Source organism: Mchenga conophoros, linkage group LG23 (genome assembly GCF_057382185.1).
Source record: "Mchenga conophoros isolate Kocher_MC1m ecotype Shallow Benthic linkage group LG23, M_conophoros_male_GT1.1, whole genome shotgun sequence".
Taxonomy (NCBI): domain Eukaryota; kingdom Metazoa; phylum Chordata; class Actinopteri; order Cichliformes; family Cichlidae; genus Mchenga; species Mchenga conophoros.
The window spans coordinates 44,074,291-44,096,247 of record NC_140547.1 but is presented as its reverse complement, the minus strand read 5'-3'; the positions used below and the strand labels follow the sequence as shown (position 1 = coordinate 44,096,247).

At 37.7% G+C, this 21,957-nt stretch overlaps 1 protein-coding gene and 1 long non-coding RNA gene across 3 annotated transcripts; one reads left to right on the top strand and one right to left on the bottom strand.

The window, feature by feature from the left end:
- Positions 1-5,900: 5,900 nt before the first annotated feature.
- Positions 5,901-12,864, top strand: LOC146548072 (uncharacterized). Of its 2 annotated transcripts, XM_085266243.1 has the most exons (9): positions 5,901-5,968; positions 6,819-7,112; positions 7,405-7,568; positions 7,675-7,771; positions 7,939-8,280; positions 8,961-9,111; positions 9,574-9,683; positions 9,790-10,162; positions 10,286-12,864. In XM_085266243.1, exons 1-8 carry the CDS (start codon positions 5,930-5,932, stop codon positions 10,117-10,119), a joined length of 1,527 nt encoding a protein of 508 aa, XP_085122369.1. In that variant the 5' UTR covers positions 5,901-5,929; the 3' UTR covers positions 10,120-10,162; positions 10,286-12,864. The 2 variants fall into 2 exon arrangements, with proteins under 2 accessions (XP_085122369.1, XP_085122368.1); XM_085266242.1 differs by having other exon boundaries at positions 9,790-12,864.
- Positions 12,865-13,673: 809 nt separating this feature from the next.
- LOC146548071 (uncharacterized) lies at positions 13,674-15,594 on the bottom strand. The gene is made up of 2 exons (XR_014890932.1): positions 15,529-15,594; positions 13,674-13,802 (listed from the first exon to the last, which is right to left on the bottom strand). It is a non-coding gene; the product is annotated as an uncharacterized LOC146548071 (long non-coding RNA).
- Between the last annotated feature and the right edge of the window lie 6,363 nt (positions 15,595-21,957).

Below are 21,957 nucleotides of genomic sequence, written 5' to 3'. Positions count from 1 at the left end.
ATTTTCTGCTTATGCATTAATGTAATTAATTAACTTATTTATCCTTAAGTAAGGTAATGACTTGAGTTCTAATGCTTTTTGTCTCTTGAGTTAGCTGTCAATGTGGGATTTTTTTCCCCTTTTGTCCAGTTAAAGCTGCCTTTCATTCTTCAACACAGCTTAAACTCTAATAGGTAAGCTTTCTTGTAATTTCTTAGTTCTGCAGGCTTCTTGAAAGACATCCGAGACTCTTCTTTGGATGCTGGCTGCCTTTTGTTTTGTTTTCTGTCAAGATGATCCCACACTGCTTCGATTATCTTGAGGTTCGAACCCTGGAGAGATCAATCCATGACTGATGCGTTGTTTCATCCAGGCATACTTTGACTACATTGGCAGTATGTTTGCGATCATTGTCGTACTGAAAAATGAAGTTGAAGCCAATCAGACACTACGTGGTATTACATGGTCGATCAAAATCTGGTGGAACTTTTCTACATTCATAATTTGATTAATTTGGATAAGAGCTCCAACAACACTGGCTGAAATCCAGCCTCAAAGCACGGTAGAGTATCCACGCTGTGTTAAAGACGGCTATAGACATTCACTGTTGTATCTCTCTTCGGACCTCTTCCATGCATATTTCAAATTTGGATTCATTACTCCATAAGACATATTACAGCTGATTTCTTTTTCCAGTCAATTTCTTGTGTAATTTGGCACACCTCAGCCTTATTTTTCTCTGTTCCTTAAGAATGGCTTATTAACAGCCACCCTTCCAACTCAGATAACTTTTGATGAGGTTTCATGAAATGTTTACAGCACTTGAGTTACTCGCCATCCTAAATGCTAAAAACACTAAACTTTAATTCTAAATTACGTAATTAACGTTAACCAGAAAAAACAAGCCAAAGTCGAAATGTTGCTGAGCTGACCTGTGGTATGCTATGTCTTCTAAAGCACGTATAATGTAAACAGAACTGGTCTTTGCACAGAAGCCTGTGGAGCTTCATAATTAACCTCAGTGTGTGAAGAGGACTCTCCATTTAATAATAGCTGTAATAAAATGTTATGGCCGACGGTGTTAAACGCTGCACTTGGGTCTAGCAGGGAAGATTTCAACTTTTCAATATGAATGAAGGCTGAAAACTGATTAGATTAATGTCTGATGATCTTTTCTGTGCTTCTTCAAGTTTGTAACACCGAACATATTAAAGGATGATGTAAGGCTCACAGGAAGAGTTTAATTAGACACACATTTACTATTTTCTTTATACTCATTCTTTCTTGACATGTTTAATATGATTACTATCAGAGGAGAAAATGAACCTTGTGTAGTCTAAAAACTTTTTTATTTAATCAAACTGTAATGTTGTTGAACTCTGACGGACGTGTCTTTTAATCTTGTCAACAAATCCTTAATCACCTAAATGTGCCATTTATCATCTTGTAAAATGTTCCCTCTGCTTCTGTTGCACATCTCCCCGGACACTCTCTGCTTCACCAGCCCTGTGCAGGTGGTCCAACCCCTGCCTGCCTCCTTAAACTGGGGTGTTTAAATCTCTTTACCTCTGTTGTGAACTTCACACAAAGTTTGTGGTAACAAAATCAAACTGACGAGGATCTCGTTTGAAAAACACACACACACTCACGAGACAAAATAAAAACAGACTGCTCAAAGCAAAAGCAGAGCCCTCACAGCTGGTAGTACAAACACAGTGACAACATGCGTATTAGATACCCTCAGTGCCAAAAGCATAAATATGAAAAAATGTGATCACCAAGAATATCCTAAAAATGGCATTGAGGTGGGTGTTACAGTAAAGAAAAAAAAAAGTAGCCAAATTTTCATCGGAAAATGTTGAATTTTAGTAAAAACAATGCTCTGTAGTTTGATACTGTCGTTACAGACAAAGCAGATGTTTAAAGCCTTTGGACGCACATTTGAAATGCACTCATTCTCCTTATCAGCTGGAAACATTAAAGCCATAAAATGACTTTTTCAAACGGATAAAAACTATTGAACAGCAGCAATGTTGAGCCTGTTCCAAAATTTGAATGTACATGTGTTGAAGGTGCGGGTCTTGTTGAATTATTAAACATACTTTCTTTAATTTTTCGAGCCACAAAAACAACAACTTTTAATTTTCTTCTGCTTGAGTATCGGCCTCGGGTAGCTCTACTTATCATTGCTCAGTCAGTTGTCTGTTTGTGCTACTTTTTTTCAAGGAGCAGTGGATTATTGGTAAGGGTGACTTTATGTGTTTAGCTACTTAAGTGGAAGTACTGTGGATAGTTTTACCTTACATACATAGATCTACCAGTACAGCTTCTGGGGTATCTGTTTACAAAATGTTATAATCTATTCAAAGGTTCTTTGCAATTTTACATTGATAAACATTATCCTTAACACATTTGGCCCACATAAAGTACTATGGCCATCACACGGTCATTTAGAATTGTTTAAATAACTCGTGTCTTAAGTCTTTCCATCAAACAGAAAATTTAAAAAAAAAAAAAAAAAAAAAACATGGTTCACTTTTACATCACAAAATGTTAGAAATATAAGCCGTTCATAACAACCTGAAAGGTTGGGAGTTTAAAATGCAAACCGATGGAAGCAGAAGTAGAAGACTATAATGTCTCAGAGCACACGGTGTCTATTAATGTGTAGACATGTATAAATAAGAGCTTAATAAAGATGCTTAATTTCTTAAGAAATAAACAGGTGGAGTGATCTTTATCAAAAGTGGATGTTGCATCTGTGGCTAAACCACTGTACCCAAAAAAAACTTTAAAAATCTACTGTGTGTGAGGCTGTGTAAGTAAAGCTTGCCCTTCACACCTGCGTGTAATAAACCATTTGTTGGGGGTTGTGGATTTGGCACCTCAGCATTGTGAAAGTGGGGAAACATGTTTCTGGCTGTGCATAAGATTCCTCCTTACAACTTAGAATCTCAGTTCTAAATGAAATTCAGATGTTTTTTAAGTATGGCTAATGTATTATTTGACTTCTAAGGCACGCACACACACACACACACACACACACACACACACACACACATCATAAAAACGCAATCATTCATCTTCCAACTGTATCTTTCTGTTCTGGCTTTCGAATCATAGGTTGTTTACTGAGCCGTACTTTGGGAGTCATACTGTTGTGATACTGAGGAGAAAAGGGTAAGGTTTGATAGACTAAACCCTTACACACACATAACTTGAAAAACCTAAAGAGTGTGTGAGACTGCTAGCTGTGTTGTTCAGCATTAAACTCATCTACAAATGTGTTAGTAAAGAGCGACTTGTACTTCTGTCCCATTAAGCAACGGTTTAACAAATTTCACTGCAAACTATAAAAGGAATCTGGATTTATATAGAACATAGTAGTGATGGATTAAGTGCAGGAAACACTAGTATAAGGTGTCTATTGAACAAATCTCCTTCAGCGTTCAAAATGACCAAAGTGAGGCCTACAGGCGTTTCTCTCAGTTGGTTGTGTTCAGGGAAAAAGCAGCTAAATACACTGAGACTGCTCCACATTGTTAGCGAGTTAACTCTGGATATCTGTAGATTTTGTCAAACTTGGAGTGAACAAAAGCAGAAAAACAGTAAAAGATGCAGACAGTGAAAGTCTGGTTTATTTCATGAACACAATGAAACATTTTACAGTCCACAGAGCAAAGTAGCATACATGATAAATAGATACACATAACATGAGAAGTAAAACTCGTCGTCTTACCACATGTTATATTCTGTAAACTTAAAATAACCACAGAAATTAGAGTTTAGTGTTTTAAGTCATCTATTAAAAAACATGAGTCAACATTACTGAAGTGACGCTTTAACGATGCGTCTTATCACCGTGTTTATGATGATAAAACATGTTCTCTCGTTAGTAGATGTCAGCCCTGTCACTTGTCATGAAAATGTCCAGAGCCAGGGTTCCTCTTTAATCACCATTGATCATTAATAGGGTCACAAAAGATTTGTCACATTATCCCCATAAACAAAATTGCTTTTATAGAAATCATTGTGATACAAATATTTAGATTCTTGATTCACAATGTGCACGAACTCAAAATCTTTAGAGGTTCATATTTATAAAGTATCGCAAATAATACATTTATACCATTGTATGAGCCACACTTCTTGTAAAAAACTGATTGAAAAAAGCTCCTGTCGTGACCTTCCTTCTGTGAGGACACACACACACAGAGAGAGAGAGAGAGAGAGAGAGAGAGAGAGAGAGAGAGAGAGAGAGAGGGGGAAGATCATTAGGATTGGAGGCGTTTTTGGATTTTCACTTATTGTTGGCTTTACAGTCACATAAAATTCATTCCAATTTTTTTGCCTTTGCTTCAATTAAGGTGTTTCTTTAAATCTACAGCAGCTTCCTTTTCAAAAAGTTTACTGACATAGTAAGGAAGTAGCTAGGGAACTCAGTAAGTATGAGCAACAACAGCTTAGGGACTGTTTCTACAATAAAGAGGAATTCATCATCATCCGCAGTTCATCAAAAAAAAAAAAAAGTGCCATTAAAAACAATTCAGCAGATCCTCAAAGTATGGATACAATCTGTTTTCAGCTGTAGAGGTACGCTTCACGTACTTATCAACATGCAGTTTAGAGGCTTGCATTAGAGTGCTTTGGTACTTGGGCCTCTTTTATTTAGCACGGTTATACCATTGTGTATTTAGCTATATAAATATGCTCAAGAGTCTATTGTATGTTTGTCATGCAATTAAAAATTCAAAAATATAATTTTTAAATCAGTAACTTTGCAAATTTAGAGGAAATGTTTTTGGATAACAAATGTGTCACATTTTCAACAGGGTTTGAATAATCAGCGTTAACACATAGACATTTATGCGCTGGGTATAACAGACGTCCTTACCTTGGAGCAGAGAAACACGGTGTATTGTTGCTTTTCTCTATTGTATAGCAGCGCCCGACTGTCAGAAACGCTCTGTGCGGGTAGCAAAGTCGGATCCAACGCACATCCAGGAATCCGTGTGAAAGAAAGGTCTCGCTGCAGCTAGGCTCTCAGGATAGTCAGGCTTTTATTTATATTTGCATTCTGGTGCGTTAAAGCAGCCTCTGTGTCCCGCTTGGATCCTCATTCCGAAAATTCAGATATTTAAATAAAATGGTGAATTGGCTAGTGATGAGGAGCCACTTAGATCCGTAAAATGAGGTTTGATTAAATTAAACTCTTATGAACAGCTATGAACTCTACCTCTCTGCTGATGTGTTCCAAACAAACAATGTTTTCTACACGTCCAAACTGTGTGCTACACTCTTAGAAAAGATGTGTTAAAAAGTGACACAAAAAATGTGTTGTTACACTATTAACACATTTTGTGTGAATTTTAACATAACATGTGTAAGACAATGTGTAAACATTGAAAAAATGTGTAAAACGCTCAACACACTTGATGTGTTGCACAGTTTAACACATTTTGTGTGTTATTTTCAGAATCTAACAACAGGACCTAAAATTAGCAGCTCAGTAATTTGATGCTAGCCCTGTGTTTAGTGAAATAAATTGTAGATTAACAATGTATTATAACTATATTAACTGAATAAATAAAATGTTTAGTTATTGTTTGTTTTCCTTAATCCTTTCCTCATTACGTTCAACAAATAAAACATTTTATAATTTAATGTGGACCAAGGTGTGTATGGTGTACTAAAATTCTGAAAGAGGATTAATTTTTTATTTCTCAATATGTATGGCATACCAATTAATGGCCATGGCTATACTACAAGCATAAGTATCCACAAAGAACAGGCTTAATTTTGACCGCAACATGTGAATACAATTGAAGCAAAAGTAGGAAATTGAGAATACACATGCTGAAAATTGAAACAAAATCTGCCCAGCAACATGACATACCAGCGGCGGGAAGGGGGCGCTATCTTTCGCGCCACTGAGACAAAGGAGACAAAGATGGAGGTTACGTCGCCTAGTATGTTGTCAGACCTTACAGTAAGTATCATTTACCAGTTTATCTTAATGTACTGAAAATATGCCGGGTTTCTGGAAGAATGTGAATTTACATAAAATATTGGAGTTATGTAGGAGTTTTGAGTTTAAGTTAATTACTGCTTAACTATACCTAGCTAACTTTAATGTAACAGTCTTGCTAACATATCCTACTCTTAATTTTATTATTAGTTCTTGGCTTTCGTGCCATACTCCATTAGAGTTAATGTGTTTTGGTAGTATTTTTATGTATTACTTTATTCATGTATTTATCTATTTACTTTATTTATGTATTAGAGTATTCAGAAATTGCTCTTAGAACCAGTGTGGTAGTTGGCTAGCGGCTCCGACAGGCATTCTGGTGTCTATGAGCAACGCCAGAGTCAGCACCTAACATTTGCAGTGTTGTGTAAAATGACAATATTGTTGTTAGCTCTGAATATAGCAAATGTAGTTATCACCGCGACCATTCGTTTGCTAGCACAGAATAGGAATTTAAGACTGAGTAACTTTAGTTTGATGTCGCCCCTCTGTCTTCTGTTATCACACTTAATAGACTACATTTAGTAGTGTTGTGATAAATATTTGTTATAATTACTTATCACTGGTTAACATGAAATATACCTCACATTGACAGAGATAATTATTTTTTAAGCAGTTAAAGCAGTTTTTGCATTTAGTATGATTAACTAAAGTCTTTCTTTTTTAAGGCTTTTTGCTGGAAACATGCTCTGATATAGTTTCTTTTTTTATGCAGACCTTATGAGGAAGTAATAGTCAGTGTTATTTAAAAAACAAAAAAACAACAGCAACTTGACCATGCACTTTAGCCATGTGTTTCTTTTTTTTTCAGCACGAATATGACAACTTAGAATCTGTCAAAGTCCTTGTAACCACTTTTATAGATGAGAAAGAGATTTGTAAAAAAATTCTTCATGTCAGCAGTGCCAAAGACATCATAGGTCAAATCCAAGCTCAGCACATGGGCTGCGTGCTTGATAGGTTGCTAAAGCATAACACTGATTTCATGGAATATATTGATGTTGACAATGAGGTAGACGTTAAGGACTTTGATAGATTCCATATCTTCCTGTCAGCCAGAGGGCCACCGATGGAAACCTCTCTTGGGGAGATTAGACAAAATCAGGTACACTTTGCATTTCTTCAGTTTCCTAAGTCATAAAATGTGTTTTAACAGTTATTAACTATTAGTCAGGATCAGATTTATTCACCAAGTAGCAACTAGAAGATAAAATCAATTTAATTATTATTCAGAATTTCTTTTAGTCATTGCGTTATAATCACGGTAATTAAGAAACCGCCTTCTTCTGCTGCAGCTTTTTGAGTAAACTCATGCTTCTATGCTCTGTGGAAATTTGCTGTCATGACTTTGAAGATTATTGCAGAGAGGTAAAGTGTCTGGTGTTGCCTTTACACAGTCTACCATTACCACAGAAGAACAAAGTCAACCCCTGAAGTCACTACTCAAGAGGAAAGCCCCACAGATTCTTAAGGAGTATGAAACTACAGGTACCCTGTCAGTGCCATCGAGGAAGCTTCTTGTGAAGACTTGCATTGGGGATTTGGTGGAGAGGTGTGGTTAGTAAGTATAGCACCTTACTGCACTTTGTTAAAATTTTGCAATGAATGTTTTCTTTAAAAATGTTGAAGTGCACAGGAGTAAAAAAAAGGTTACCTTTATTTTCCAGTTACCCTCTTAGTGCAGAGAAGTTGACTGTAGCAAAAAGCATCATCACCACTTTTCCATCCCTGAGTGTCCGAGTGGCAGGACAGGGGGAAGGATTTGTAAGTAAATTTAGCATTTTAATAATGTAAATTCCACTACATACTTGCACTTGTTCCCACTTACTGTGTATCTTTTAACCTTTATCTCATTATTTATTAGAGCGGGTTTTTTTCTCAGTTAAAATTGCTCAGCTGTTATCCATATACCTCTGTCCTTTCTTCCTCAGGAGCATTATTATGATCCAGTCTCTCATTGTGGATTCCTAGAGACTAAACTGCGCAACCTTAGACGGAATCTCGACCAGGGGCAGAGACGTTATAAGAAGCGAAAAGTGACCAATGACTGTGGTGAAGACAAGAAGCTCAGGCAAGAGGATGGGAATACCAGCAGCACAGATGAGTGGGTCACCCTGATCAAAAGATTGCGGCCCTCAGCTGAGAACCTTCCAACTATCATGTCAGGCATGGAGGAAACATACACCAGTCGCAGAGCCTGGATTAGCAAGGACTCCCCCACTGCTGCTGAAATATTCAGAAAGTACCCACGGTTTTTGGACATGCCAAGTCTGGTAAGTTGCTTGGTTCCCTGGTAATGGTTTATGTACTCCTTCTCCACTCAGTTGTGTATTGCATACAAAGTATGTAACAGGAGTGGATACATTTGGAGGTATGTTTATGAGCTCCTAGTGAATATTTTGAAAGTTTTATAATTTCAGAGTTGGATCTTTATTCACTGGGCTTTTATTACAATGAGCATCACGTTTCAAATGATCCAAAATCTTAGTCGTGCCACCAAATGACTATCTAATAGTAGGGACATCAAATGACAATGCAGAAGGTGCTGCTCGTGGAAGTGAAAAAACGACAAAAGGATCACCTAAATTTGTACGAACTCTGCTTTCACCTATTTTCAGCAAAAAAGCTCTACAGGACAAACCGCAGACAAAATAAGAAATTGGCTGCTAGAAAGTTGAACATCAGCTAAAAAGTCCTATTTTTTTTCTCAGGGTCTGATGGGACCCAAATCATAGCTAAAATTAAGGAATAATAGACTTGTATTCAAATACCACTCCAAGTAAATTGTTATGTTTCACTGTGTAGGTAAGCTTGATGTGGAAGTGGGTAACAGAAATGTGATACTGTAAGGTTTGATTTTAGCCATACAGCTACCAAATGGGCAGAATGTACTTTTAATTTCATGTATTTAATGCTTAATTTTAAACTTAAATACTTTTTTTCTCTCCATTAGCTGGACTTGGAGTTTGGCAAGCTTACAGGAGGAAAGGTGGACCTCTTTTTACGAAAATGGGAAGCCAGTATCATTCCGAAACTCAAATCAGTAGCTGCCCTGGAAACAAGAATGTCCTCTCTGTTGAAGGATTTTGAAGAGAAGACTGAAGGTATTTTTCCATCCCCCCCGCCTCACGTTTACTATTAGAAAGTAAGAAAAAAAGGATGATCAAATTAATAGTTCTGTTTACTGTCTTTAGATGACAAGTAAGTGGATGTTAAAGGCTGAATAGAAAAACTATACAAGAAGGGGTTATATTTTTAAATTTTGTTGTTCTTTTTCAAAGAAATTGTTAGATGCCACCCTTTGGTAAATGAATTGAAATATGTCTATGTTTACTGATGGTGGAGAATGAGGTCTATGGAGATGGTTGTAAGGAGAATTTAAATTATGTGGCCTTGGGCGACTTTATTAGCTGCACATATAAGCCAAATGAGGTGCATTAAGCCTCTGCATTTCTGATTTCATCTATTCACAAAAGAAAAAGTCATTTTTGATGTACATCTCATAATTCATTAAATAACACATTTCTGTATTTTGAATAATTTTACATCTTGCTTTTCTTTGCTAGATGAGGTTTGTTACACTGCCCTTGTGGTGTTAACACACCTGCTCCCACCAGTTGGTGCCAGTCGTTGCAGCCTTAAATCAGCTATAACGCACTTGGTTGATTTTGCACTGGTATGTATTCAGTACAGTTCTCATGGTATTTACCTGAGGAAAGCATTGGTCAACACCTCACTGAATACTTCTCTAAAAATCTATCTTTATCTTCCCCATCTCCAAGCCTGGAACAAGTATTGCATCGCTTTGCAGTGATCCTGAAGCATCATCCACAACACACCAACCCCAGCTGATATGCATCGGTGATCTAAAGAGTGCAACCAGGCAGTACATCATTGTTGCTAAGAATGATAAAGTAACCATTCCTCTGAATGATGGCCTGACGTGTGCTGTGGATAAGCTTTTCAAACTGTACTGGGTATGTAACTTGTCCTATCCAGCACCGCTTGGCTCCGTCTTCACCTTCTTTGAGTTTGTCTATGACCTGCCGCTGTCCACCCAAAGGAAAACCAAAGTACTGGAGCTGATTGCACAGATTAAAGCATGCAAGTAAAATGTTCACCTGTCCAAAATGTAGAGAGTCTCTGTTCACAGAGGTGAGAAACCTCATTTGGCATCTTCGTCAAATACACTGCTTAACAGATGGACAAAACTTGAAAATTATATGTAGCCAAGATGGCTGCCCAAGGACGTATTATAACTTAAATTCATTTTCAAAGCACCTGCATAGATCTCATTCTACTTCATCTTCAATGGATGCTGACTCAGTTCAACCTTCTTACCAAGGAGAGACATCAAACAGTTCAGTTGAAACTGATGATCTAGTTCCTGATGTTTTGGAGATACCCAGTGATGTAGCAGGTGCAGTATCAAAGTTAAAAAACTATACTGATCTTGGTGAATGTGCTGCTTCTTTTATGGCACAGATGTATGCATCATCAAATATTACTTTAACAGATGTTACAAGAAGTGTAAACTGTACAAAGGAGTTGCTTGAGAAAACTGTAGACTGTTTGCAACAGTCAACTGCTGCTTTGTTGAGTAGCTTGGATGTACCACAAGACAGTGAGGCTGTTCAAGCATTAATGAAGGAGTCTGAAAGTGCTAAAAACATATTTGAAGATGTAGACACGAAATATAAAATGAACAAATACTTCACTGAGAAGTTTTCCCTTGTTAAACCACAGGAAATCTTTCTGGGTCACAGGTCAGATACTGTAAGAAAAGATGGTCAGATGAAACAGGTTTTGGCAGCAGATACATGCCAGTATGTATCAGTCATTGAAACGCTCAAGTTTGTATTCCAACATGAGGACATTCAGGACTTCTTTGTTCAGAATAAGAAGAACACTGATGCCAAAATGCGTGATTACTGTGATGGCTCTCACTTTTCCTCACACCCATTGTTTAAAATGTACCCTGATGCTCTTCAAATGCAACTTTACTTTGATGACTTTGAAACAACAAATCCTTTAGGTTCCAAGACAAAAATACATAAGCTAGGAGCTGTGTATTTTACCTTGAAGAATTTGCCACCAGAGTGGAATTCCTCACTTGCAAATATTCACCTGTGTCTTTTGTTTAACTCAATTGACAGGGAGGTATATGGATTTGACAAGATTTTGAAACCACTTCTTGATGACTTGAGATTTCTTGAAAATTCTGGTCTAATTGTGGATTTAAAAGGTCATAGCCATCAACTATATGGTACAGTTTGTGTGTTAACAGCAGATAATTTGGCAATTCATTCACTTTGTGGCTACCTTGAAAGTTTCTCTGCAAACAAATTCTGTCAGTTTTGCATGATTGACAAAGCAGATGCACAGTTGATATATGATGAAGACAAAGTTGAGTTGCGCACCAAAGACAGTTATCAGGAACATGTCAGCTTAAACGAACCAAGCAAAACTGGTGTAAAAGAGGACTCCTGTCTGAATAACCTTAAGTATTTTCATGTAACACAAAACATAAGTGTTGATATCATGCATGATGTACTTGAAGGTGTAGCCCCTTTAGAGGTTAAGTTAATGCTTCGCCATTTCATTTATGAGGAGAAGTTGTTGACTTTGGAACAGCTAAATGAGAGGATTTCCAGTTTTCAATATGGATATGGAGACATTAAAAACAAGCCAAGTGTTATAATGAACTTGAGAAACAGTGAGAGTGCATTAAAACAGACAGCATCTCAAATGTGGTGCCTTTTACTGGTCTTGCCCTTTTTGTTGGGAGATTGTGTAGACCGAAAAAGTCAACATTGGCATTTATTTATTTTACTGAGAGAGATATGCAGTATCATCTTTGCACCAGTCGTTACAAGGGGACTTGCAGTATTCTTAAAAGAACTGATAATAGAGCACCATACTCTTTTCAAACAGCTGTATGCCACAAATCTTATTCCGAAACATCATTTTATGATACATTATCCAAGAATGATGGTTTTGTTTGGACCTCTGTCTAAACTTTGGTGTATGCGATTTGAATCCAAGCACAATCCATTTAAAAGACTAGCACATTCAGTTTGTAACTTCAAAAATGTGTCAAAAACATTGGCTTTTAAACATCAGGTTCAACACATGTATCACTATAAGCATAGTGATAATCTAGCTAAGAAAATGGATGTGCCCAATGCCTATCTAGTTAGTGTGGGGTCACTGAAAAAAGCAGATGTCTTGTTAGACAACTTGAGGTTAACCCTTGAACAAGACCTTTCTCTGACTAGTACTGTTTTTGTGTCACACAGTATTGGTGTGTACGGCCAGACTTATAGAACTGGTTCTGTATTGACATTAAGAAGAGACTTTAGAGAAGAGCCTTTGTTTGGTGAAGTCATTCATATCTTGCCACAGTCAGTTAATGAGTCCGTCTTCGTGTTTGTGAGGATTCTGAAAGTCAGCTTCTTTGATGACCATTTTTATGCCTATGCAGTGGAAAGGTCAGACGAATATGAACTGATTACATTGGCTGAAATTTTTGATTTTCAGCCTTTATATATAGTGACAAGCTTTGATGCTAATAAGCTGTATTTAAACCCAAGGTACAAAATTGTATAACCTGGATGCTATAGTTGCCAAAATGTAAATATATTTTTCTGTTTGCATGCAACTGCACATTTGTTGAATGTTGACAATTTGTTGAAGATGACAACTGTTACCTTTAAAAAAAAGTTAATTCATGTATTGTCTGGACATGATTATATGAGAACATATATATTTGACATTTTAGTGATCTAGAAAGTTATTAATTAACTAACAGATATTAATTTTGTTTGATTTTGTCAAGTAAAAATTGTAATATAGCTTTGGCTAAAATTGAATTTAATACATTTTAATTGAAAAGATTCTGAAAACTGTTGTTTATTCAGTTTGTAATAATTTATAATATGCTAAGTAACAAATGGAATTCAATAAATGTATAATATATACCATCTTTTTTCTCCTTTTTAAAAAAAATGAAATGCACACATTTTAACACATCTTTGTGTCAAAATAACGCATCCTTGTGTTGACTTTTTTTAACACAGAAGATGTGTTAAAGGAGCAGACACATTAATTGTGTTAAAACTGACACATCATGTGTTGTCCCTGAGCTGATGCAGCACATGTGTTAAAATTTAACACATGATGTGTCAATTTTAACACATCCTTTCTAAGAGTGTAACTACCTCACACCGCTGTGTCTGGGATCCGAAAAAATAAAAAGTTAAAACGCTATACCTTGCGGCAGTTGTGAAGTGCTGAGGAAACTACTGTGTGTCTGATGGGGTGTTTTTATATAGGTGGACTTGGTTTCAGTTGGCCTCTGACATGATAAGATAAAATAAAGGAAACTGATTGTAATGGAACTACAGTGCTGGGATGCTCTTGATAAAGGGAGCCTCTTTTATTGTTTTATGACTTGTTTTGCTGACTGTTGGGGGTCTAACTGTAACCAACTCTGTCTAACTGTTGCAGAGTTAAGAATCTGTAGTTTTTAGAAGTAACACAAGAAAAGTTTATTTCTAAAGGAATACCTGTTGTTTGTGGTGCTCTATTTAAAACTATTAGTGTCATGAACCAAAGTTCAGCGCACAAGCTGGACCCAGAAGCAGAGCCAACACACACAGGAGTACGAGAAAATAAACTTTATTTTAACTGAAGGTGTCCCGGGAGGGTAGAAGGAAAACACGCGTGAAACTCGAGAAACCAAGGGACCGGGAGATGAGTCGCGCAGGAACGCCGAAAACGGGACTGTGGGAGGCTGCAACAGAAAAAGGACAAGAATTATTGGGGCGCGGGGAAATAGCAGCATACGTGGGGGAAGAGTATGAGTCTTACGGTGACAGCGGGGCCGTGGGAGCCGGAGGGAGGGGTGAGGGTCCGCGCTAAATTTGCAAAGTTACTGATTTAAAAATTATATTTTTGAATTTTTAATTGCATGACAAACATACAATAGACTCTTGAGCATATTTATATAGCTAAATACACAATGGTATAACCGTGCTAAATAAAAGAGGCCCAAGTACCAAAGCACTCTAATGCAAGCCTCTAAACTGCATGTTGATAAGTACGTGAAGCGTACCTCTACAGCTGAAAACAGATTGTATCCATACTTTGAGGATCTGCTGAATTGTTTTTAATGGCACTTTTTTTTTTTTTTGATGAACTGCGGATGATGATGAATTCCTCTTTATTGTAGAAACAGTCCCTAAGCTGTTGTTGCTCATACTTACTGAGTTCCCTAGCTACTTCCTTACTATGTCAGTAAACTTTTTGAAAAGGAAGCTGCTGTAGATTTAAAGAAACACCTTAATTGAAGCAAAGGCAAAAAAATTGGAATGAATTTTATGTGACTGTAAAGCCAACAATAAGTGAAAATCCAAAAACGCCTCCAATCCTAATGATCTTCCCCCTCTCTCTCTCTCTCTCTCTCTCTCTCTCTCTCTCTCTCTCTGTGTGTGTGTGTCCTCACAGAAGGAAGGTCACGACAGGAGCTTTTTTCAATCAGTTTTTTACAAGAAGTGTGGCTCATACAATGGTATAAATGTATTATTTGCGATACTTTATAAATATGAACCTCTAAAGATTTTGAGTTCGTGCACATTGTGAATCAAGAATCTAAATATTTGTATCACAATGATTTCTATAAAAGCAATTTTGTTTATGGGGATAATGTGACAAATCTTTTGTGACCCTATTAATGATCAATGGTGATTAAAGAGGAACCCTGGCTCTGGACATTTTCATGACAAGTGACAGGGCTGACATCTACTAACGAGAGAACATGTTTTATCATCATAAACACGGTGATAAGACGCATCGTTAAAGCGTCACTTCAGTAATGTTGACTCATGTTTTTTAATAGATGACTTAAAACACTAAACTCTAATTTCTGTGGTTATTTTAAGTTTACAGAATATAACATGTGGTAAGACGACGAGTTTTACTTCTCATGTTATGTGTATCTATTTATCATGTATGCTACTTTGCTCTGTGGACTGTAAAATGTTTCATTGTGTTCATGAAATAAACCAGACTTTCACTGTCTGCATCTTTTACTGTTTTTCTGCTTTTGTTCACTCCAAGTTTGACAAAATCTACAGATATCCAGAGTTAACTCGCTAACAATGTGGAGCAGTCTCAGTGTATTTAGCTGCTTTTTCCCTGAACACAACCAACTGAGAGAAACGCCTGTAGGCCTCACTTTGGTCATTTTGAACGCTGAAGGAGATTTGTTCAATAGACACCTTATACTAGTGTTTCCTGCACTTAATCCATCACTACTATGTTCTATATAAATCCAGATTCCTTTTATAGTTTGCAGTGAAATTTGTTAAACCGTTGCTTAATGGGACAGAAGTACAAGTCGCTCTTTACTAACACATTTGTAGATGAGTTTAATGCTGAACAACACAGCTAGCAGTCTCACACACTCTTTAGGTTTTTCAAGTTATGTGTGTGTAAGGGTTTAGTCTATCAAACCTTACCCTTTTCTCCTCAGTATCACAACAGTATGACTCCCAAAGTACGGCTCAGTAAACAACCTATGATTCGAAAGCCAGAACAGAAAGATACAGTTGGAAGATGAATGATTGCGTTTTTATGATGTGTGTGTGTGTGTGTGTGTGTGTGTGTGTGTGTGTGTGCGTGCCTTAGAAGTCAAATAATACATTAGCCATACTTAAAAAACATCTGAATTTCATTTAGAACTGAGATTCTAAGTTGTAAGGAGGAATCTTATGCACAGCCAGAAACATGTTTCCCCACTTTCACAATGCTGAGGTGCCAAATCCACAACCCCCAACAAATGGTTTATTACACGCAGGTGTGAAGGGCAAGCTTTACTTACACAGCCTCACACACAGTAGATTTTTAAAGTTTTTTTTGGGTACAGTGGTTTAGCCACAGATGCAACATCCACTTTTGATAAAGATCACTCCACCTGTTTATTTCTTAAGAAATTAAGCATCTTTATTAAGCTCTTATTTATACATGTCTACACATTAATAGACACCGTGTGCTCTGAGACATTATAGTCTTCTACTTCTGCTTCCATCGGTTTGCATTTTAAACTCCCAACCTTTCAGGTTGTTATGAACGGCTTATATTTCTAACATTTTGTGATGTAAAAGTGAACCATGTTTTTTTTTTTTTTTTTTTTTTAAATTTTCTGTTTGATGGAAAGACTTAAGACACGAGTTATTTAAACAATTCTAAATGACCGTGTGATGGCCATAGTACTTTATGTGGGCCAAATGTGTTAAGGATAATGTTTATCAATGTAAAATTGCAAAGAACCTTTGAATAGATTATAACATTTTGTAAACAGATACCCCAGAAGCTGTACTGGTAGATCTATGTATGTAAGGTAAAACTATCCACAGTACTTCCACTTAAGTAACTAAACACATAAAGTCACCCTTACCAATAATCCACTGCTCCTTGAAAAAAAGTAGCACAAACAGACAACTGACTGAGCAATGATAAGTAGAGCTACCCGAGGCCGATACTCAAGCAGAAGAAAATTAAAAGTTGTTGTTTTTGTGGCTCGAAAAATTAAAGAAAGTATGTTTAATAATTCAACAAGACCCGCACCTTCAACACATGTACATTCAAATTTTGGAACAGGCTCAACATTGCTGCTGTTCAATAGTTTTTATCCGTTTGAAAAAGTCATTTTATGGCTTTAATGTTTCCAGCTGATAAGGAGAATGAGTGCATTTCAAATGTGCGTCCAAAGGCTTTAAACATCTGCTTTGTCTGTAACGACAGTATCAAACTACAGAGCATTGTTTTTACTAAAATTCAACATTTTCCGATGAAAATTTGGCTACTTTTTTTTTTCTTTACTGTAACACCCACCTCAATGCCATTTTTAGGATATTCTTGGTGATCACATTTTTTCATATTTATGCTTTTGGCACTGAGGGTATCTAATACGCATGTTGTCACTGTGTTTGTACTACCAGCTGTGAGGGCTCTGCTTTTGCTTTGAGCAGTCTGTTTTTATTTTGTCTCGTGAGTGTGTGTGTGTTTTTCAAACGAGATCCTCGTCAGTTTGATTTTGTTACCACAAACTTTGTGTGAAGTTCACAACAGAGGTAAAGAGATTTAAACACCCCAGTTTAAGGAGGCAGGCAGGGGTTGGACCACCTGCACAGGGCTGGTGAAGCAGAGAGTGTCCGGGGAGATGTGCAACAGAAGCAGAGGGAACATTTTACAAGATGATAAATGGCACATTTAGGTGATTAAGGATTTGTTGACAAGATTAAAAGACACGTCCGTCAGAGTTCAACAACATTACAGTTTGATTAAATAAAAAAGTTTTTAGACTACACAAGGTTCATTTTCTCCTCTGATAGTAATCATATTAAACATGTCAAGAAAGAATGAGTATAAAGAAAATAGTAAATGTGTGTCTAATTAAACTCTTCCTGTGAGCCTTACATCATCCTTTAATATGTTCGGTGTTACAAACTTGAAGAAGCACAGAAAAGATCATCAGACATTAATCTAATCAGTTTTCAGCCTTCATTCATATTGAAAAGTTGAAATCTTCCCTGCTAGACCCAAGTGCAGCGTTTAACACCGTCGGCCATAACATTTTATTACAGCTATTATTAAATGGAGAGTCCTCTTCACACACTGAGGTTAATTATGAAGCTCCACAGGCTTCTGTGCAAAGACCAGTTCTGTTTACATTATACGTGCTTTAGAAGACATAGCATACCACAGGTCAGCTCAGCAACATTTCGACTTTGGCTTGTTTTTTCTGGTTAACGTTAATTACGTAATTTAGAATTAAAGTTTAGTGTTTTTAGCATTTAGGATGGCGAGTAACTCAAGTGCTGTAAACATTTCATGAAACCTCATCAAAAGTTATCTGAGTTGGAAGGGTGGCTGTTAATAAGCCATTCTTAAGGAACAGAGAAAAATAAGGCTGAGGTGTGCCAAATTACACAAGAAATTGACTGGAAAAAGAAATCAGCTGTAATATGTCTTATGGAGTAATGAATCCAAATTTGAAATATGCATGGAAGAGGTCCGAAGAGAGATACAACAGTGAATGTCTATAGCCGTCTTTAACACAGCGTGGATACTCTACCGTGCTTTGAGGCTGGATTTCAGCCAGTGTTGTTGGAGCTCTTATCCAAATTAATCAAATTATGAATGTAGAAAAGTTCCACCAGATTTTGATCGACCATGTAATACCACGTAGTGTCTGATTGGCTTCAACTTCATTTTTCAGTACGACAATGATCGCAAACATACTGCCAATGTAGTCAAAGTATGCCTGGATGAAACAACGCATCAGTCATGGATTGATCTCTCCAGGGTTCGAACCTCAAGATAATCGAAGCAGTGTGGGATCATCTTGACAGAAAACAAAACAAAAGGCAGCCAGCATCCAAAGAAGAGTCTCGGATGTCTTTCAAGAAGCCTGCAGAACTAAGAAATTACAAGAAAGCTTACCTATTAGAGTTTAAGCTGTGTTGAAGAATGAAAGGCAGCTTTAACTGGACAAAAGGGGAAAAAAATCCCACATTGACAGCTAACTCAAGAGACAAAAAGCATTAGAACTCAAGTCATTACCTTACTTAAGGATAAATAAGTTAATTAATTACATTAATGCATAAGCAGAAAATAACCTACAGTAACTGCTTTGCGATATGGAAGTGCAAAAGACAACTGAAAGGGAGGATAGTTTCTATATATGTGGTTTCTATTAAGGGACAGAGGAACGATAAGAAACGATAAGAAATCAAGGACAAGGAGTGTGGTGTAGATAAGTGAGGAAATCCGATCATTACTACAAATTTAGTTGAAATTTAAATATTTTAACTATGGTGCCTCCTGTGAGGGCTGTCTGTTTTCCACATTCTGCAACGGTAAAATACGACTTTGAGGCGGATATTTGTTTTACCAAATGGACAATTGCTGTTGACAAAACGTGACTCTGAGAAAAAAACTCTTTCCCACAGAGGGGAATAAACTTATTCGAATATGAGCTTTTTTCCACTAAGACTTGTTTTATGGGGAGATGTACGAAATTATTTACCGGGTTACAAGCAATGATAATATCGGATGTTGACTCCTCAGCGTCATCATTTTCTATCTATTGAGAAATCCCATTGTAAAAGTAATGAAGAAAAAAACTATTCTGCCGTCTCACTCCTCCTTGACCCGCGGTGTGTGTGTGTGTGTGTGTGTGTGTGTGTGTGTGTGTGTGTGTGTGTGTGTGTGTGTGTGTGTGTGTGATCGGCGGCGTTGTTTGAACGGAATGCTGACATAATATTCACGGATTCTTCCTCGCGATTGGTAGAACTGTCACAGTAGGGGCTGAGTAGATATCGACTCCCCTCCCGTTTCTTCTCTCATTTTATCCTAGTCTAGCGAAGCATCTGTTTTTCGCATCTTTCTCTTGACAATACCAATAGTTAGAGAGGGTTGTTTTTTTTTTTTTGGTTGCCTTCTTGCGAACGCCGTCTGTTTTCCGCATTCTGCAACGGTAAAATATGACTTTGAGACGGGTATTTGTTTTACCAAATGGACAATTGCTGTTGACAAAACTCGCCTCATGGTTGACTCTGAGAAAAAAACTCTTTCCCACAGAGGGGAATAAACTTATTCGAATATGAGCTTTTTTCCTCGCTAAGACTTGTTTTATGGGGAGATGTAAGAAACTGGGTTACAAGCAATGATAATATCGGATGTTGACTCCTCAGCGTCATCATTTTCTATCTATTGAGAAAACTTATTGTTAAAGTATTGAAGAAAAAAAAAAACTCCTCCTTGGCCCCGCGGTGTGTGTGTGTGTGTGTGTGTGTGTGTGTGTGTGTGTGTGTGTGTGTGTGTGTGTGTGAGTGAAACAAGATCGCCTGTCGCTGGTTTGTTTTTCAGTCTCTCAAAAGGAAAAGTAGTATTCACTAAGGGATAGTTATCCGTTTTTACACATAGGCAGCCTGTAGGTTACAAGCGGATAGAAAGTTCTTCTTTTCATCACAAGCTATGGTGTATCTTAAAGGTTTTTTTTTTTTTTTTACAGCGTCTGTATTATAGGAAAATAAAATACTATTGAAATCTCTACAGGAAGTCACTCTTTATTTCCATTACAAACGCCGGTGCAGCTTAAGAAAGTAAAATTACATCCGCTCTGTCTCTCTATACATCACAGAATCATCTGCTGCATCACCGCTGTGCTTAGGGAACATGACGCAACAGGTCTGAAAATGACTAGACACTTCCGGAGTATTTCCGGTAGGGTTATAAGGTCCGGATCGAGATTGAATATGTCATATTCAAAACCTTCTTCTTTGGGAGAGCAGATCTCATCGGACACAGGAACGCTGCAGAAGGAAATCCATCTTGTGTCTGTGCCTTAGAAATTGTGACGGACTCCTCTCTCTGCTTTTTTATTCCCCTCCAACAGATGGCGCGCTTCCGGAGGTTTCCCCCCTCCCTCTAAAAACTTTTTTTTTTTTTCCCCAACAACAGATGACGCGCTTCCGGGTTCACCCCTCCTTTCTCAGGGTGCAATTCGACACGGTTAGCAACAGATGGCGCGCTTCCGGGGTTCGCCCCCCTTTCTCAGGATATAATTCGTCACGCGGGGGGTTTCCCACCCCCCTTTCTCCGGATGCGATTCGTCACGCGGGGGGTTTCCCACGGGGGGGAGGGGCGGGAGGTCAAAAGGTCGTGATTAGGGCCATCAATCACTTCGGATCAAATTTTGTCATAAGCTGTATGGGAATAACTCTCTCTCAGTCGTGGAGACGATGGTCTGGTAGCGAACACAGATCTTCTCCACGCCCTCCACCTGAAACACACCTGAGCTCAGTTTGAATCCGTCTCATTTCTGGAAAATAGACTTTTGACACGATTAATAAATAATAAAAGGAGGAAATACATTTATACAAAATCATTACAAATGTCCATTCATCACTGTAGCTTTGCATCGACTTTAATTCGACCATTTTTATATTATAAATGTCTTATTATAATTATTATTGTGCATTGATGAATATCTGATGGAGTCACTTGTTTCTAATCTGACAATCATCCACCTTCATGCTCTGCAGAGCAGCCAGGCTCTCCAGCGTGGACGCCATGTCGGCCATCTTCTCCAGACGGCGGCAGAAAGAGTCAAACTTCCCCAAGATGTAGTTCTCACTGAAAACACGCACACACGTGTGTAAAGGTTAGCGTGACGCTGCTGACACGCTCTGACTCAGAGTCAGTTACTGATCACCTGAAGTCAAACTGTCTGTTCTCAGGTTTCCTCTCAGTTTGTCTCTGACGCTGTGGAAGCTTCGCTGATACGCCGCATTCAGATTACAGCAGTCAGAGACTCACTGCAGCACACACACACACACACACACACACACACACACACACACACACACACACACACACACACACACACACACACACACAGTGTTGATGTTGTACTTGCACATAAACTCTACATTGGACTCTGATGTGTCGCGCCATACCTGCCACCTACTGGTCAGCCAGTGTAAGTGCACAAAACATTTCTTCAAACCAAGATGGAAAAATACATGTTTAAAAAAATGAAGTTCAAAAATCTGTTTTCATCCCTAAAGATGAATAAAAATACTAAAGAATAAATCCTGATTGATGTCGTCATAATTCATGCATGAAAGGGTTAAAAACTATTCTACAAACAAACAAACATGAATATTTTGGAACATTTCAACTTTAAAGAGCAGAAAGAGAAAGAACAGAAAGTTATATTGTGTAAAAGTGGTTTTGTCCTGAAGTCTCAGAGTGGAGACTAAACTGTTCCAGGTCTGAGGAGCTTCTGTCCACAGACGTCAGATCATGTTTGATAAACTGAGTTTAAAGTGAAACCTGTAAATGCTGACGCTGCAGGAGATCCAGCTGAGAGGACGCGT

What these genes read in the sequence shown, in the direction of transcription:
- LOC146548072 (XM_085266243.1), top strand. Translation starts at nt 5,930, where the DNA reads ATGGAGGTTACGTCGCCTAGTATGTTGTCAGACCTTACA. An exon ending in GGGAGATTAGACAAAATCAG is followed by an intron (nt 7,113 to 7,404) that starts GTACACTTTGCA and finishes GCCTTTACACAG; the next exon opens with TCTACCATTACCACAGAAGA. An exon ending in TTGGTGGAGAGGTGTGGTTA is followed by an intron (nt 7,569 to 7,674) that starts GTAAGTATAGCA and finishes TTTATTTTCCAG; the next exon opens with TTACCCTCTTAGTGCAGAGA.